This window comes from Arvicola amphibius, chromosome 3 (assembly GCF_903992535.2).
Source record: "Arvicola amphibius chromosome 3, mArvAmp1.2, whole genome shotgun sequence".
NCBI lineage: Eukaryota > Metazoa > Chordata > Mammalia > Rodentia > Cricetidae > Arvicola > Arvicola amphibius.
Window position 1 is genome coordinate 145,827,753 of NC_052049.1, and position 19,694 is coordinate 145,847,446.

At 46.6% G+C, this 19,694-nt stretch overlaps 1 protein-coding gene across 1 annotated transcript in view; it reads right to left on the minus strand.

Moving 5' to 3' along the window:
* Lrrc1 (leucine rich repeat containing 1) overlaps positions 1 to 19,694 on the minus strand; it is a 114,520-nt gene that overhangs the window by 39,507 nt on the left and 55,319 nt on the right. Inside the window, 2 exon segments of the mRNA XM_038323472.1 lie at positions 1,027 to 1,066; positions 1,069 to 1,104. Of these exon segments, the coding sequence (XP_038179400.1) occupies positions 1,027 to 1,066; positions 1,069 to 1,104 (76 nt within the window).

Sequence of the window (19,694 nt, forward strand, 5' to 3'; positions counted from 1 at the left end):
CCATGACAGTGGCCCTCAGCACACCCAGGCAGGAAGGGCGGAGCTGCATAAAGTAGGAAAATGGGTGAGGGCCACACGCAGAATGAGAACCCTAAGGAGAACCCACAGCTGCTGCAAGAGTAAGGAAATAACGTGTCAGGAAGGTTTCTGTAGCTGGGGTGGTGACAGACACCTTTAGTCCCAGCACTTGGAAGCCAGTGGCAGACAGATCTTGTGACTCTGTAGTCAGCATCATCACAAAGCGAGTTGTCACAACAGTAGAACTGTTATACAGAGAAAACCCTGTCTTTTTTTGGGGGGGGGGGAGGTTGTATTGTGAGTATGTGTTTTGACAGAAAAGCTGATGTTAGAAATGTTTCATTACTGCAGTGTAAAAATGTAAGACTCTCTGGCTGGTGTCTAACTCAGCAGAAGATCACGTGCCTAGGACTGTGCAGCCCCAAGGTCAATAAAGGGAATCGACTGCCTGGGTAAACACACGGGAATCTCTCTGGCCTCAGTCTAATCCTACAAGTCAGGAGATGAATTGGTGAATTAATTTTTATTTTACTTTTTTACATTTATTTAGTGACACATACCACGGTGCGTGCACGCACACACCACAGTGCACATACATGTGGCATGGTGCATATTGTGAGGTCAGAGGACAACAGGACAACCCACAGAGTTAGTTCTCTTCCACTATGTGGGTTTCAGGAACTGAATTCTCACCATCAGATTTGCTGCCAAGTGCCTTTACCTGCTGAGCCATCTTGTTCGACCCAACGAGAATGTTTTTAAGGTACATGTCTTCATGCTACTCAGAAATGTGTTCTTTAACCCCTGCTGTAACAGTCCTCATGAACTCCTTGTCCTCCGTCCTGACAATTCCATCAATACCAGTGTGCCCTCTTCCACTGCATATTATCACACACTAAGAGTCAATCCTATTTGGCGGGGTCAGCGCCCCACCTAGGTGTATTCCTTCGCCAGGCTGTCAGACATCTACCCCAGCACTGTAACTAGGTACGTCAAGTAGGAAGTTACCTGGTGAGGGGGTTTCCACTGAAGTCGGCTACCTGCAGGCTTTACAGAAGGAGATGCTTTCTGGAATTTCGGGGATATCTAGAGAAGCAAAGAAGGTCAGCATCACTCTTAGCATTTCAAGGTTAGGACTGAATACAATCACAGAGAGGAATCCGAACGCTGTTACCTTCATTCAGTATGGCCCCGGCCGTTGGAACTATTTTCCTACATGTCTTCAGAGGACATGTTTTTTAAGGAAGCACATTAAAGATGTGCATGCCTGCCAGGCGCAGTGCGCATGCCTGTAGTCCCAACTACTCGGGAGGCTGAGACGGGAGGGTCACATTGAATGCAGGAGTTTAGGGCTATAATGAGCTGTGCCGATCAGGTGTCCTGCACTAAGTTTGGCATCAATCTGGTGACCTCCCAGCAACAGGGGACCACCAGCCTGCCTAAGGAGGGGTGAACCGGTGTATGGGCTCCAGTGAGCACAGGCCCTGGGTTTAATAGTTTAGCTGACATATTGGAAAGGTGCCAACAACAGTTGATTTCGCTTGTAGGCTGAAAGGTGACTCAGAAGACGGTCTAGTGTGAATTAGCTGGAGCAGACTGATATGCCTTGCCTTGGTTTAGATGAAGACACTGGAAGGCTGGAGAGGATTTGCTATGTGAAACCTAACCCTCCACAATGGGGGCAGGGGTTGGGGGGGCGGAGTTGGCACTGCAACAGACAGGCTGTGAGAGGGGAACCAGCACATCTGAGGAGCTGTCACAGTGTATGCCATACCTTACAGTGCTGGTTGTGGCTGCGCAACCGGACAACTTAAATTCAATGGGTCAAACCGAATCCCAGAGCAGCAAGGGTCAAGAGGCGGTACAGAACCGCCAGAGGCAAGGTGAGCTCACTCATCACAAAGGACAATGTAGGCAAAGCAATGTTTATAATGGTCTGATTCGTGAAGACCTCTGGCACCGAGTAATCAACCATGACGCTCCCAGAAGTGAAACAGACAGAAGGCCTAAGCTCCTGCTTCAGCTATATACGCAGGAAAGTTGTATGCTAATGAACGGCTGTCTTGAATCATAGCAACAGACATGCACGGCAGCTCGACCAATTTCTAGACTTCAGCTAGTTTAAGAGCAGAACCCCTTGAATGAAGGGAGGCCCTGTCCCCTGAAGGAAGGCCCCGCTGCAATAGTGGAAGGCTTACCATCTTCTTCCGTCTTCCACTCCATCCTCCCCTTTCATAAGTGGGGGAAGGAAATATCCAGACCTGTCTGTCAGTGCCTATGAGACAGGGGCCCACAACGGAACTGACTCCTCGGAGCCCCTGAAAAGTGTTGCGATTCTTAGGCAGGTGACAGGAGGATCACAAACTGTCTAGCTGTGGCTCCAATGGCAGCTGTTGCAGCAGATGCCACAGCGCCATCCTCACCTGAGCAGCTATTGACCTCACAAATGCTTTTATCTCAATACCCGTTCTTAAGGACCAGGAGAAACAATTCTCTCACTCTTCTACCTCAAGGCTATTATTAATTGTTCAGCCCTGTGCCACAACTCAGTTCATGGGGATCTGATCATTTGTCTTTTCCACATGGCATCAAAACAGTCTAACCATGTTGATGACATTATGTTGACTGGGCCAAGTGAGCAGGAGGGAACAACCACTCTGAACCTATCGGTAAAGAATGTGCATCCGCAGATGGAAACCAAATCCAACCAAAGACCAAGGGCCTTCCGCCTCAGTGGCATTTCCAGAGAAAGAAAAAGTGGCTGCTCCTATCCCTCCCCACTGCTGAGTGGGGCTCCTGGATTCTGGAGACAGCACACCCTCACTCTGCTGCGGTACGCTGGCCCAAACACCCCGGGACTTAAGTGTGGCTCAGAACAGAAGGCAGCTCCTCAACGGGTCCCCGATGCTGCACGGGCTCTCCTGCTGCTTGGGTTCTATGACCCAGCAGACCCACAGTAACCAAGAGGGTCGGGGGCAGGCAGAGATGGTACTGGGCACCTTTGATGGCCGCCCACAGTGAGCCGATGCAGGTACCACCCAGAAGCGGAGCGCTGCAGCATCAGAAATCCTTTTCTGGGACGACTACTCTGAAGGAAAATCTTTGTAATGGGCAAATCTTGGCACAGTGCACATGACTGTATGTTTTGCTTGGAAGGAGAAACAATGTACACATAATAGAGATTTGTGAGTTGTGGCCATGTAGCTGAGTGGTGGGAAAGACACAGCAATAGAAAACTGGTGAGAGGGGGCTGGAGAGATGGCTCAGCGGTTAAGAGCATTGCCTGCTCTTCCAAAGGTCCTGAGTTCAATTCCCAGCAACCACATGGTGGCTCACAACCATCTGAAATGAGATCTGATGCCCCCTTCTGGCCTGCAGGCAGACACACATACAGAATATTGTATACATAATAAATAAATAAATATTTTTTTAAAAAGAAAACTGGTGAGAGAGACAGCTAAAAGAGAAATATGTGGATAAATCTCTCCAACTATGCAAGGGACGTGAAGATATTTGTTCCCCATGTAAATTCTGAACAGGTTACCTCCAGCAGAGGAAACAATGATCACTGCATAGGATGGCCCAGTCTATAGACAGTAGCCAGCCTCTTCCTGATATCCCTGTACTGTCCAATGGCTACAGTGACAGGGGATGGAGGCCATACAAGGCTTTAACAATGTAAGCGTCTACTCACACAAGGTAGATCTGCTACTGAATGCCAAACATGTCAGTTGCAGAGAACAGTACCAGCTCCCAGTGAGCATCATTCCTGGGTGATGAGCCAAGGGACCTGGTGGGCCCCATCCTAACTGGAAGGATACCAGATACTTCTGGTGTGGGTTTGCCTTCCTGCACACAGTTCTGCCCAAATGACCACCCATTAACTTACACAATGCCTTAGCACAGTCACAGTAACCCCATATAGTATTGCTTCTGAGCAGGACTCACTTCACAGCCAAAGAAGCAAGACACTGGCTTGACAAAATGGTGGGATGGCCTTTTAAAGACACAGTTGCAATACCAATTAGGTAGCAACAGACTGGAGGCCTACAGCAGGGTTTGATGGGAGGAGTGTCTATGTGTACTTTCACTGATTATAAAGAAAACACTTGCCTATGGGCCATTTAAGAGGACAGAAAATTAGGTAGGCGGAGTAGACAGAACAGAATTATGGGAGAAAGGAAGCAGAGTTGGGCAGACGCAAGGCGGTCGCCAATAAGCATTCGCCATGCTTCTCCTCTCCAAGATGGACGCAAGCAGGTTAAGATCTCTCCTGGTAATAGCGACCACCTTGTGGTGCTACACGGATTACTAAATATGGGTTAATTAACCAATAAGAGGCTGAAACTAATGGGCCAGGCAGTGTTTAAAAGAATACAGTTTCCGTTGTAATTATTTTGGGTAAAGCTAGCCGGGTGGCAGGACGCAGCCCCGCCGCTCCTTCTACAAGGGTTCTCCAGGCAAGCAAGCTACCACCAGTACCCACTAATGCTATTGTTTCTCCTCCAGCCAGGGTTTGGGGGTCCTGGAATTAAGGGGAAGAAATTGGGATGTACCATCACCCTTGGTGACTCACTAGCAAAGTTTGGCTTGACCTCAGGCTCTGCTGGCCAAAGGCTCTGATTCTCAGAGGGGAAATGCTCCCGCAGGAGGCACAGCTTAACTGGAAGCTGAAGACTGCTTCCTGGCCACTTCAGTTACGATACCTCCGAGTCAACAGGCTTGAAAATCAGAGTGCTTGGACAGGATGATTCAACCCAGGCTATCAGGAGGAAACTGGACAGTTTCTTCACAGTGTCAAAAAGCTGTATCCAGAGCAGAAGATCCATTATGGCATCTCTTGGTGGCACAGCATCCTATGATTAAGGTCAGTGGGAAACTACAACTCAAAATAGGCAAGATGACAAATGACCCGTAGTTTATAGGAATGAAGGTGTGATCACCCCTCCAGATAAAGAACCAAGCAAGTCATGCTGAGCTTCTTGCTGAGAGTGAAGGAAATACAGAATGGTTATTAGGAAAAGGTAGTATAAATACCAGTCCAGGCCAAATGACAGTTACAGAAATGAAATTCTAATTGCGTGAGGGTTTCTGTCCTATTTTGTTAATAACAGTATTTTAGTTAAGTGTAGGGTAGTTATAGAATATCATGTTAGGTAGAATTATGGCCGCTATTTTTTCATTTGGAAATTAAGTATGACATAAGCAGATACAATGAGGTATCAAGCCGACAAGGGGTGAACTTCTGATGACTGGTCTTGATACCAGCATGGCAGGGTCTAGATAAACTAAAAGACACACTCTGGACAGACCACTAAGGGTAGTGCCTAGAGGGGTCACATGATGTTGGAAGACCTTCCCCCGAGTGGGTGGCACCCGACATGACTCGGTCTGAGGGAAAGCAATGATGTTTTTGCCTGCGTGCCCTTCTCTCCCTGCCTATGCATCATCTCTACCCTGTTGCTGCTGCTACTACGGCTGGCATCCTTCACTGCCATCAGAACCCAGCCTCTCAGCCTTCGAGCATGAACTGAAGGCCAGAGGCTTTCCAAGAATCCTCCAGGTTTTATCACCAGATACAACTGCTGAGGCATCCATCCTTGTGTACTGGCAAGCACCAGGTGCTCAGCCTCTCCAATGTGCATCTGGCCAATGCTGGACTACCCGACTCAACTCATGTAAGCCAGTCTATAAACTCCCCTTTACAACAACACTCACTCTGCTAGTCCTCCTCCTCTAGAGACCTGACAAGCCAAAATAACAATTTGCAGGGGGAGGGGGGATATCTTTGCCAGTTATCAATTGGGTAGAAGACAAGATTCAGAATATATAAAGAAATCAAAATCAAAACATTAAATAACAAAACTACAAATAATCCAACTAAGAAGTGGGGAACAAAGCTGGCCAGACAGTTTTTCCAATGAAGTAAACTTCCAATAAATACAGTGCTTGACAACGGGGAAATTGCACATGAGAACAGCACGTAAAATTCCATCTCACGCCATCAGGGTGAAGCAAAAACTGTTGGTGAAGAGGGCTGGAGGCTCCAAGACCCTGTTGGCAGGGATGTAACTGAGGCCCAGTACGAAAAAATCAGTCAAAGTGGTTTCCTCAAAATGCTAAATATAGAACCACCATCGTCTCCAGCTATCTAGCGCTTGGGTATACACCCAAAGGCATCCAAGTCAGTACACAGGCTCTCCATATTTAGTTTCCATATTTACAGCAGTGCTCTTCATAATAGCCCAATCACATAACCAGTCTACATGCCCCCAATGCAGAAACAGGTGAAGAAAACGCAGCCTGCAGTCTGTATCTTCAGTCTGCCATGAGGAATAGAATTATGCCATCTGTAGGAAAATGGGCGAACTAACGATCATAGTGAAGTAAGGCAAGTGGTCAGGAGACAGGGGCAGCAGCAGTTCTCTCTCCTGTGGATTTTATGGGGAACAATATGGAGGTGATGGGGTGACGACTAAACACGGTGGCCGGCCTGTAACCCCAGCATCTGGGAGTCCGCAATGGAAGATCACAAGCCTGAGATATATGGTAAAGCCCAAGATACCGGGGAGACATAATGGAATTCTGCCTCAAAATAACACGAAGATGGACAGCGGAGAGTAAGAAGTGGGCTACTAAAGATGTGGAAGGGGGAAAGGAGAACAGGAAAAGGAAGGTGGATACGACCAGCGGGCAGTACGTACATGTGCGGAAAAGAATGAAAACCCATTACTTCGTACATTGTGGCTTTAATTTAAACAAAACCGAGAGAAGAGATAAAAACACACAAATCTATCACGTGATTAGCACTACTGTGTAGGTAACCTAGGCAGGTGTTGGATGCAGGCCTCGTCAGCCTGGACAGACCACAACAGTCCCCTCCTGTACTGCTTTAGTCTGGATGTGTGGGGAAAGAGGCACCCTTGTAACTGCCATGGGGCAAGACCCAGAATAAGCATGTATTTACATAGGGAAGCTGAAGACATTAGTATTATTATATTCTTAGTAAACTAAACTTAGCATTAAGATTTCATCAATTCATTAAATTATATCACCCAAAACTTCTAGTTTTCAACACTATAAAAGCAAAACAAACAAAAAAGACTTAGGTCTTACTTTTTATAGTTCCTGTAGCCATGTCCACCTACAGCCACGAATACAAACCCAAAATCTCTCAGGCATTTTGTAAGTATCAGATTTTGTTATTTTTATTCCATCTTTTCCCCTAGAACGTTAAGACAAACCTTTAATTCAGATCCACTGCAAGCTGTCATCAGCCCTGAGTCTGAACTGCTTTGACTAATGGTTTTAGCTGTCTTGCAAGGAACATATCAATCCACCATTTACCAGCAGAACAATGTCTGTGGCTGGAGGGAGACTCACATCAGTGCCGAGCTCTGTCCACAAAGCAGGCAGACCACCACTGTGGCACTGCTTGCTGGAGGCTGCTCACAAAGACAGAGCCTCACAACAATACCACCGGCGCTAGACGTAATTTCAACAGACATCCCCCTCCATTCGGGACGTCCACTTTTAATACAGGCTGAGAGATTCTATTCCACCTCCAGCCCAAAAGCAGTGTGTAAGCTTAGTTTATGTGTTCTTATAAGGAATAAATAGGTCACCATGTCCCAGAATTATCAAGGTAGACCCTCTCTTGATGTTCATGGTACCAATCCACCACCATTTTAAGGGATGCCAAGGAATGGAGTCAAGCCAGGCTATGTGGCACTGTCCTGAGCATAGGTGTCAGTTCTGGCTTCAGAGCTCAGAGCCCTTCCCTTTGTGGAAGACTGTGGGCAGCCTACTTTGTCTTTCATGGTACATTACATTTCAATGAATAAACAAAATTGCTCCCTGGCACTTCTTATTCCATTAACAATACTGAGATGGACAGTAGCAGACCTATTCGACATACAGAAGCATCAAATAAATGACCTCAAGATCACTCCAGCGGCATATGGAAAAGCAGAGTTTTGATAAGTGCCTCTGCAAGGAAGACACAAAGGTCCCACTGAAGACCTGCAGAGCCACATTTGAGACCACTCCCAGACACACTGAAGGATTACAGGCAGCAGAGGTACGGACACAGAGAAACACAAATACTGTCTGCAGAAAGGGGGTAGGGGAGGAGTGTGGTGGAGAGAGGAAGCAAGAGTGAGCCCCATTTAAGAATGCAGAATCCTTAAAACTGGGAGTCCGTCAGGTAAAAAAGAACTGAGGAATAGCCAGAAAAGTCAGAGCACACAGCACCACTCAGAGCATGGGATCACACGCAACATTAACAGGAAAGGAAGGGCGTAGCTATAGTCTGGTTCCAAGGAATAAGCTGTTATCTTTAAAAGCAGTGTGAGGAGAAGCCAAACCACAAAGGCCGAGGAGCCAAACAACAAGGAGGAAGGAGGAAAGTGTAAAACAGCAGAGGTCACACTCTAGTCTCCAACCCAGTATTCCCCTGGTGGGCCAAACAAGAAAAATGGGGGAAAGATGGGAAATAGGTTTTTGCATCATGATGCCGAATGAGTTAATAAGAAAGGACTGCTGTTTAATTTCAAACAATATCCTGACTGGCAGACTTCAATCTGTCTCTTACCAAAATGACCACCCTAGGCTAAATGCAACAAAATAGATGAATGGATGGACAGACAGACAGACAGAAATAAACAAACAAACAACAAACCACGGCTACACTGCTCTTAAGCTGCATAAAGCCCATGAGCCACATGATCTGAATGTAACTTTGGGCAGTATTTTCACTCAGTCCTATGTTTTTGCCTGAAGCTGATTACATGGAGTAAGGGGTAGAATTTTCCACATATGTAGTCATGTTGGCACTAAGAGTTTTCTAGTATCAGATTTCCCAACTAGGGATAGCAGCTCACACAGAGCAACTTGTGTCATGGTCCTTATCAAGACAGAAGCTGGGCAGACGATGGTGAAGGGCAAGCTCACCTGCTCCAGGGCTTTGCATACCTTGTGGAGCCGAGCTCTGGGCAGGGAGGTCCCTAAGGCCACAAGCATCAGTGCAAACTGTACTTCTGCCACCTCTCTCACAGACCCTGAGTGGCTGCTACATTTTCTGGACTCTGAGCACCCTTGACTGTCCTTGACTTTCAATACCAGTTCACTGGTCCCCAATGCTTCTAAAGCCCTCGGGTTCCAAAGCTTTGCTGAGCTCTACATGCAGCGTCATCCGGTCCCCAAGACTGTGCGCCAAGTTGTCTTCAGCAGGACGCAGGGAGTCCCTGGCTGCTGCTGCTGCTGCTGCATTCCTGCTTTTCCCCGTGGTCCACATCAAAAAGCCACAGAAAGGAAAGCAATGGGTGACATGAAGAAGAAATAGCATCTGTCTGCTTGGTTCCGCCATGGCTGGCTCTCACCATTATCACAACCCCACCAAGCCCTCACTCATACAAGTCCCCTCAGTCACCCCGCATCCTGGGAGTACTGCCACCCATCTCCAGTGCAGCACAGACAGAGCCTAGGGAAGAGGAACTTTCAACGGGAATTCTTGACCTAAGCTTGGTTCTCCAATCTTTTCTGGTTCAGAGCTACAGACATATCTTCAGGGACCTACAGAAATAAAATCTGTGTTCCAAAAAAAAATTACACAGACTGCATCCCAAGTCCTAAGAACCTGGAACACGACATGCCTTCAATAAGCCTGGGCACTAGAAAGAGAGACAGGAGCTTTTGTTTGAGGAAGGTACCAAGGTCCAGGGAAAAGTCACTCTGGGTGTTTGGATTTTTTTTTTTTAAATTGAAAACTCTGAGCAGGCAAATGGAAGCCCTTTCTCAGAAGGCAACAAGAATGCAGCCACGTAGCATGGACAGAGGGCATGAACATACAGACTTCAGAGCCTACCTATGTGAGAGAGACAGAAGAGGAACGTGGGAGTGGGAGGCCTGGGGTAGCAGAAGTAAAGGTTGTGCGAGAATTCTATCAGTGGAGGCGAGCGGCCTCCTGGGATAGAACCCCCAGCCACTGCGCGAGTGGAGTGGTAAATATCCCACGATCTGAAGGAAGCAAGCTGCCATGATATGAGCCACTTCTGAGCAGAAAGTGGGCAATGTGTCTACTTGGCGATGCAGAGGAAGGAGGAAGGGAGACAGGGCCATGCTGGCACCGAGATGGGTCCTTATTGTGCAGAAGCTTCGGCCAAAGACAGAATTCAAGCACGACCAACAGCCAGCAGTGAAGAGAACAAGCGTGTAGGAGACGCTGACAGGGCTGCGGTGACACACTGAGCTGCTGTGACTTTGGGGGACAGTCAGTACATCACATTGATTCATTTAGTATTATTTACTACTAGACTAGAAGAACAAGGTCCTTGTGTGCCAACAGGCTGGCTGATTAAGACAGTTTGAATGCGTGTGCTGTGGACTGCCCTGACTCAATCCTGTTTAAAAATATCCTAGATTGTCAAACAAGACTAAATATGGTGTGTCTCCCCAGTCCTCCCCTTTTGCTGCCACAGCTGTTCTTCTGGTAATGAGAGAGGAAAACTAAAAGCAGAATTGCTTCAAATGTTTCCATTTCCCATATTAGCCCAAGCACTCCAGACACCCAGCCGGCCTCTGTCCATATAGCTCCAGTTCTGGGCATCCATTTCAGTGTAAAGAAGGCTGACGGAGGGGCTTGGGCCTCACATGGCTCAGGAAGGAAGACAAGACAGACAAGCAACCCTTCATAAACGTTATTTTGCCTAAGTCTTGTTACAAGTCGTGTTAAAAGTCCTTGCTAGGTGTGGTGGCACACCCTTATAGTCTCAGCACTGGAGAGACTGGGACAGGAAACTCAGAACTCAAAGCCCAAGATTAGCACTGGCTACATGATGATTCAAGCCAGTTAGGATACATAGTATCCTTCTCAAAGAGTTCCAACTAAGAATCCCAGTAACAACTATCAAAATAATTGTTACAGCTCAGCTTTTTCTTCCCACTGAGTAGGTTTAAAAATGTCTGGAGGAGCCGGGCGGTGTGGCGCACAGGCCTTTAATCCCAGCACTCGGGAGGCAGAGGCAGGCGGATCTCTGAGTTCGAGGCCAGCCTGGTCTACAAAGAGCTAGTTCCAGGACAGGCTCTAGAAACTACAGGGAAACCCTGTCTCGAAAAAACCAAAAAAAAAAAAAAAAAAAAAAAAAAATGTCTGGAGGAGCCGGGCGGTGGTGGCTCACGCCTTTAATCCCAGCACTCGGAGGCAGAGGCAGGCAGATCTCTGTAGTTTGAGACCAGCCTGGTCTACAAGAGCTAGCTCCAGGACAGGCTCTAAAAGCTCAGAGAAACTCTGGTCTCAAAAAGCTTAAAAAAAAAAAAAAGTCTGGAGGTACAAGGTTTTGTTTCATAAGACAATATTAAATACTAGGTTTCACACAAAATAACAGAAAGGAAAGAAAATACAGCTACTTGGCATTTGTTCTACTTCTTTCTAAAACAGTATGTTTAAATATACACTCATATAATTTTACTTAAGATTATTTATACTTCAAGAAAATATCACTGAATATCAAAAATGAAAGTTTTATTCATCAGAATCCTCACTTTTTATCATCCAAAGTTACAGCTTTTGAAAAATATTCTGATTTAAATATGGCTAAATATAGTCACTGATACTTATATATCAAAGTCTCTAAAACCTTCTAATGAAAGAAAGTTTAACTCCACACCCCTACCCCAGCTTCATCTTTAGACCACAAAACATTCCCATCCTCTGACCACACACCCTGCAGTGCCCCACTCCCCACACCCCTGCAGTGCCCACTCCCACACCCCTGCATTGGCCCATTCTCCACATCCTGCAGTGCCCCACTCCCACACCCCTGCAGTGCCCAGTCCCAACACCCCTGAAGTGCCCACTCCCCACACCCCTGTAGTGCCCACCGCCCACACCCCTGCAATGCCTACTCCTCTGACTAGTCTCATGTGGCCAGTTTTTCATGCTCTCTTGCCCTTCCGGGTTAGGTCACAGCCTCCTAAGCCGTGTTCACCCTGACTACTCCATTATTTGCAGTCAGCTGAGACTCAATCACAGCCTAAGGAATCATTCTTAGGATAAGACACACAGAGCAGGTAAGAGTGCGGGGCCAAACGTGAACACAGTTCTGTATATGTGCGTAGAGCAGCCATGGGGCCCAGACAGACCAGCCAGGCCACTGACACTCAACTAGTTCACTGGGCTTTTCCGAGCACACCCTGATGCAGTAATGTAATCACTGAGTACTATAATCGCAGCAAGGGGTTTTCAGTCTTCAGACACAGACTAAACACCCGGTGAACAGCTCGAACTACAGAGTAAGACCTACAGAGGGAGGGAAGGAGAAAGGAGGTGAATGGGAGAGGGCGCAGGTCTTATGGATACATCTTAAACTACTGGGGCATCTGGAAATAAATGGGAGTCTCTTAAAAATATTGGGGCATTCACCTTTAGTGGTTCTCAGGCCTGGCATATCAGAATCTCTGGGGCCACTGTCACCCAAGAATTCAAAGCAGCCTACTGTAGGCCTGGGCACAGCCTCAAATAAGCAAGCAAACAAACAAACCCACCTCACTGGAACCCACTACACACCAGACTCAGATCACACTGTCTGAGGAGAGGGGCACTTTTTGCATGGTGCTTTGCAGTGACTCACTCCCATGCACAGTTTTATAGGCACAGCAAAGGGATTTCCTCCTACCCTGACAGACTCAGCTCCAAAAATCTCTGCTGAAGGCTTGGATGGACCCCTGGGATGGAAGTCAAACCAAGTGGCCAAGAAAGCTGTCCTGGAGGGGGTTAGGGGTGAGACCAGGAATGGTGGGTAAGACAGAAGATATTGGAAGGGACAGCGGTGGGGGGGGTGTCTGTGTGATCTCAAGCAACCTCTTCTACCTCAGAGGCAATCAGATGCCTTGGAGCTGCAGTTGCATGCAGGTGATCATGAGCTGCCCAACATGGGCGCTGAGAATGGAGCCTCAGTTCCTCTGCAAGAGCAGCCCATTCTTAACCATGTAGCTATCTTCCAACCTAAGGCTTATTAAAAAAAAAAAAAAAAAAAAAGCTCTCTACCTCCAATAACAAACTGACTTTTTTTTCATAAGTCACCCTTAAAAGATAAGGAAAAAAATGGAGTACAAAAAAGCACTCAAAAGAATTCAAAACATGTTTATATTACTCAAAGGAATACTGTAAAAGCTTTCAATTGCAAGCTGTCAACTGACAGATGAAAAGATATTCATAAGGGTGTTTAACATCCTCAAAAGACACAACAGAACGCACCCACTGAAACTGGCACTGGCACTGTCTCTTCAAGCATCCATCACCTCTCTTTCTCTTCTCTCTCTCTCCTTCTCTCTCTCTCTCTCTCTCTCTCCTCTCTCTCTCTCTCTCTCTCTCTCTCTCTCTCTCGGCACTGGATGAATGTATGAAATACACTTTGTAAAACTAATGTTTTCTCTGTAATTTACAAAAAATATCAAGACTAAGAATCAGAACAAACTATGTAGTGAATGTCAGCTAAATCACACCCTGGAGATGCCGTATTATTGCAGGCTGGGTCAGCTTCCAGGCCTGAAGACAATCCTCACAGGTGTCACCATCAAATTTCTGCTGGGCGGCGGGGGTTGAAATGCTTGCTTTTGCTGAATGGTAATCAAATCACTGTAATAGACATTTAATTTCTGAACTGGGAGAAATAATATTCTGCATAAACTGGCCATCTCTTATCTGAAATGGCCTGAAACCAATAGTATTTCAGATTTTGAAATTTATGTTTTCATTTGGGGACACTTGCATATGGAAACTGCCAGGGGAGTTGGTTTTCTGCTAATGTAATGAGACACTATGACCAAAAACAGCTGGGGAAAGGGAGGGCTCGTGTTGTCTTAGTTTATGAAGGAAGTCATCTCAGTTCGTATCTTGAAGGGAAGGCAACGTAGGAACATGAAGGTCGAAAATAAAGCAGAAGCCATGGAGTGCTGCTTTCCTGACTTAATCCTCATGGCTTGGGCAGCATGTTGGTTTTTTGTTGTTGTTGTTTGTTTGTTTTTTTGTTTGTTTGTTTGTTTTACAGTCCTCAGGACTACCTGCCCATGGGTGGTACCGCCCACAGTGAACTGGGCCCCTCCCACTTCAACTACCAATCAGGAAGATGTCCTAGGGGTTTGTCCACAGGCTAGTCTGATGGAAGCAGTTGCTCAGCTAAGGTTCCCTCTCCTTGAAGGACTCCAGCTTGTGTCGAGTTAACTTCAAAATTAGCCAGCACAGCAGTTGAAAACCCGATAGCCAAAATTCATTTGGGCAGTCAATGTTTCAGATTTTGGAGTATTTCAAATCTTAGATTTTCAAATTAGGAATGCTTAATCCATCCATGTAAATATGTAAACTATTGCAGATTTAATGAAGACCAGAAAGGTCAGCTTCAGCATCCTTTTGGCCTACTTAGCATCTGGACTCAATCAAGACTGTCCAGGTTCTGGTGACTGACTCCCAGTTTAAATTTAACATTCACAAATTTTAAATACAAACTTTGGTATCTGGCATCAGAAATTCTGACTTGGCTGAGATGGAAATATGGAATTTTAACAAGGATTCTACGTAGGTGGTCTCAGGGCACATCTGCAGAAACAACTGCTCCAAGTGAAGGAAGACAGACCACAACCCAAAGTTAAAATTTTTAGAAAGACTCCTAGATGCCATCACCACCCTTGGAAACAGGGTTCTCTCTGGTCTGACAACACTGGGGACTTCTGAGCCACTGCCCTTGGGGGTGCTTTTCTCAGTCTACCCTTTCAACCTACAAGCACGACTCTGCCAAGGCGGTTTGCACATCTCTGAGAAACACACAACATGGTGTCCACTCAGGACTCTTCCTCTGCCACACCTGCGACCACACACAGTGCCTGACATGCGGAGCTCCAGTGACTTTCTGGGCTCTCTGCACTTAATGTTGACATCAGAACGCCATTTACAATGACTTAGAATATACTTTAAATATCAAAGATGTGTGATCATCTAGCTTAAACCTGTTCTCTACCACTTGCTTACCAGCTTCTGGGCAGATGAACCCTTTCAATAATGCATCTAGCATAGGCTGTATCAAAAGTCTATAGGTCTCCCTTACTTCCTGGCTCCATGTTATCTATGTAATAAGCAGGCCTAGAGTAAAAAACCAACACCCGTGATGTTTCTAAGTTTTTCTAGAAATACAGTGGAAGGGATAAGGACAATGGCACAAAGGGCAAAGTTCAGAAGATTACCCCAACCCCCTTTGCCTGTTAGTTCGTCTGTCCAGACTGGGAGCTGACATTTATGCTCGGCCAGTGGCAGCAGGTAGAAGGCGCCAGATTTGCCCTCCAGGATCTCAGCAGTCAAGAGAGTTGCAAATGAATCAAAATAAAGGCAGGCGTGGTGCGGCGCGTGGCACCTGTAGCCACAGCTATTTGGAAGACTTGGAGAAGAGAACCTCTTGAAGAGTCAAGCCTGGCTTGAGCAATACTAGAAGAATTACTGTATCCAGAAAAAATAATAAGTAAAATTAACCAACAGAGTGAGATACCCAACAGACAACCTCGGCCGCAATGGAGGAAGCTCCCTCCATCAGCATTTTATAATAACCACACTGCTTCCCCCGATGAAGTAAACCTGCACGGACCCAATGATGAGTGTGATCAAGAGGCTCGGAAAGGAGCACCCGCCTGGGGCCCTCGAGCCCACCACAGAGTGGCGCACCTAAAATGGCTATCGCTCACCTGTGTCCCATCCACAGCCATGGTTTAGACAACACCGGCTGGCTGGTTACACACACTTCTCCTCCTGGACCCACCTCGCTGCAGCAACAGCCATGCATTCACAACTCACTCACACATGCAGAATACAAGCAGGGTGTTAAGAAATTCCTCCCTCAACTAAATCAGCAGCAGCTGTCCTAGACACGCCCCACCGTCGGCACCCCCATCCCTCAGCACAACAAACAGTAATCACTGATGTTTCCTCTAAAAAATGGAGATTGCTAACGTATCTCAAGTTTTCCTCTCTCTCAAAAACAGTGTAAACTACTGCAGCATTCTGCGTCATAACTGCTTCCTTTGGCTGTCGCAGGTGACCTCCCAAGTGTCAAACACAATGGAAAATTCAGGGCGCACTTTCTGACCATTCCCTCCTGCATTATCATCAGCCCTGCCTGGGGTGCCAGGTTGCTCCCAGAGCTTCCATTTCTTTTCCTGGTTTGCCTGGTTTGCTTTCTGGGCTGTTTTTCAGCAGACCTTTAAAGATGGAGCAACCCAGGGTTCCGTCCTTCCACAGGCTATGCAGGACAGATTCGCCTGTGACAACAGCCTAACTTGCAGGTGTTGGCTGCATGTCCCCACTGCATCCTGCTGGGAACAACTGCTCGGTCGTTCCTGTCTGACCCTTCCTATAGCACCAATCAGTAATGCTGGCCAGTTCTCCACTGAGATCCTACAGAGCTCACAAGGGCCCTCCCCTCCCTGTTCTTTCTCTTTGACAGGAGTGTTCTTTGAACTCTTCTGCCCTCCCAACACTGAAGCTTAAGATCACAAAAAAGATGGATGATTCTCAGTCCTTAATCTCTTCCCAACAATGTTGTTTAAATCTCAGATCCTCACATTTAGCTACCATGGAACATCTCCACTGACAAAGACAGCTCACCCTCACATGCCTACAAATAAGATTCACCCTTCAGTGTCTCCCATCTCTCAGGGTGATAAGTAGGAGGCTATCTCAGGTATCAGCTGTCATTTGCCACTAACTTCCCTTGGGGATGGTCCACTTGGATTTCCCTCACAGATGCTTACCCTCTTGCTTCCAAGCTGTCCTTAAACAGTTTAGAGTCTCCTGCTAGGTACCGGGAGATGCACACAACCTTCCTCTACCGCACTGCCTTCATAGCTACCAACAGCTTTCAGGAAGATGCCCGCTGGCTTCAGCCTTTCAGGTCCTGTTGCCATCTTCTTCTCTGGTATAATCTTTCATTGGCTCCAATAATATAGTTTATTTTCCCCAAATATTCATGCTATCTCTAACCTTCTAACCCAGATCTAATCACTGTCTTGAAGGGGAACCTTAGCCAATCACCTTGTTTGTGGGGTGTGTTCCCCTGAGGCTAAGCTTTACTTATAAAACTTGCGGGTATGTGGCCCCGCCTTCCTGTTTTCCTGCTCTTCGCTGGAACTCTGGAAAAGTTTTCCCCTTTTCCTCCTTTTATTAAAGCTGATTATTTTATTTTAGGCTAGCCTGCTTAATTCTGCTTGTCGTTCGTTTACGCCGCTTCACTGCCTCAACTGCACAGACCGGAACACTCCTTTGTGGCCATCAACTACCTAACTCCTGGGAAGCTGTCTTGCCTGTTTGACTAATTAACTCAGATTTGATGGTTCATCTTCACCAGCACTCCTCAGCTTGACACTTTGCAACACCATTACAAAGAGGTTGAAAACAAAGTCAAATACTTCAAGACACCAACTACTAGTGTGCATGCCCTTTAAACAGGCACTCTACAAACAATACAGGGTATGCAAATAGAGGACCAGTTGCTTCACAGCCCTTTAGAAGGTCTGTTCCTACCACAGGTCCCCATGTGCCTCTGTGACTTCAGGCTTGTGGGGTGAATGTGGCTCCCTGATGGGTTTCAGCAAGGGCAGGACCTGAGACCAGTAGACTAAGTTGCTCCTTCATCCTCTCCACTGGTCTGGTTGGCTTTGACTCTATGCTCTTCTGAAAAGTGCCCTCTCTTGTGTGTCAGCCACACCATGGCAGCCTTACCTTTGACATCTAGAGCTTTCCTGCTGGCATTGAAGCTGCAGGTCTGTTCCTAATTCCTCCAGAAAGATAAAAATGGTCGACTTAACCCTGATTAATCTCTGGTAAGTACCAATGACAGCACCAGAAATGCCCCCAATCTACAGTAAGTACATAAAAGCAATACAGAAGTATCTACTGATGAAGGGGTGCCTATTTTTGTGAAACAAGTAATAAAAATGAAAATACCAAAAATAGTGATAATTACTTCTGGGTAAGAGGATGTAAGTTTTTATACCGAAGAAAACAGAATTGTAATTTTAGAACTGGAACACCAGGGGCAGTTCTACTCCTAAGTCACACACAACTCAAGATGGCTTTAACCTGAGCTTAGCCGCAGCACCTGGCTTCAGCATCTCCAGAGGGAAGATGCAAGCTGACGCCAGGGGAGATGGCTAAGGACTAAAGAGAAAGGCTTATCAAGGACTCCACCCTCATACTGGTGCACAGTCAATGCCAGGACACCTGTTCAACAGGGACGATGGACACAGTTCTCTTTCTGTTCACAGAACTGGGTCTTTACATCTATTGCTATTCTCCTTAATAGCCTAAAAGTCTGAAAACTGAAACAACGGTAATCCTCACAGTTCGCTGCTGTGACCTTCTCAGGCAAGAAGAAAGGATCCTGTGGGGCTGTTTCTCTGAGTCACAAAGAAAGCTTCAGCGAGGAAAATTCCGTCTGCTCGGAGGCAGAGCTTGGCACAGAAGCCACCGATGAGATGGACTGTGTCAACAAGCTCAGAGACCCCAAAAAAACTTCATGCAACCAACTGACCACTCTTAGTACCAAGGTCGTCCTGATCGCCGGGGACCACCCTCCTCAGTACCTACGTGGGAAATCTCAACTACGCCCTTGGGAAAGAGCATGGGATGAGCTAGTCAGCAGCAACCAGAGCTGCACCAAGTCAAAGGGGAAAGCCACAACCTGCTTCCAAGGGACAATCACTGCTGTCTAACCACTTTGTTTTTTTCCTTTAAAGGCACAAACTATGTGGCTTCTAACTTCTCTTCTTGGATCTCTACTCGTAAAATAGAGCCATGTCTTTGCCAAGAGAACCACAACATTCAACTCAATAGTATTATGTCATCTTCCCTCACTAAATGACAGCCAATTGCTGGCTAGAAGATGGACACAAACAACACGCTGTCATCTACTATTGGTGTCCCCAGACGCATCCTAACATAGTAGAGCCTTTGGGAGGCAAACAAGTTGAGAACAGAGTTCATTCCCTTATAAAAGAGGCTGCAGTCAGTTCCCTGGTCCCTTCTCCACCAAAGGACATAGCATCAAGATGCCATCCTCAAGTCAGACAGCAGCACATCCCCACCAGATACCATACCTACTTTGGTCCTGAACTTCCCAGCCTTTGAACTACCAACATTAAACTTCAGCTGTTTGTAAATTACTCAGTCTAAGGCAATCCGTTACAGACATGTGAACAAACTAGAAACCACCTCCAGATAACCCCTTCCTGCTTCCGGAGTTGATCAATATACTGACAAGCTTGTTTCTCTTAAAAAAAAAAAAATGGAACAAACTATTGATCTTGGCTTATTATCCAATATTCTCAAAATACAGTGATGAGTGCCACTTTCCCATAGTGCCTTATTTCAGTTCCACCAATAATGACTGATCTGAGGCACCTCACAACATCTTCAACCCTCAGTTTCCTTACCCATCCTGAGACAACGGTTCCCACAAATCACAGGACTGACGTGGGACAGTGCAGATCATTGGCCACACCTCCTTCAGCTACATCTCTGCTGGGTCCTCACCCTACTCCTGCATTCTGACCCTGGGTCCTAAGTCCGATTTTCAGGTTCAAAAGGAAAGAGCGCAGGGTTAACTGCAGCTCTACCGCTCCTGTCCTGCACACCCGGT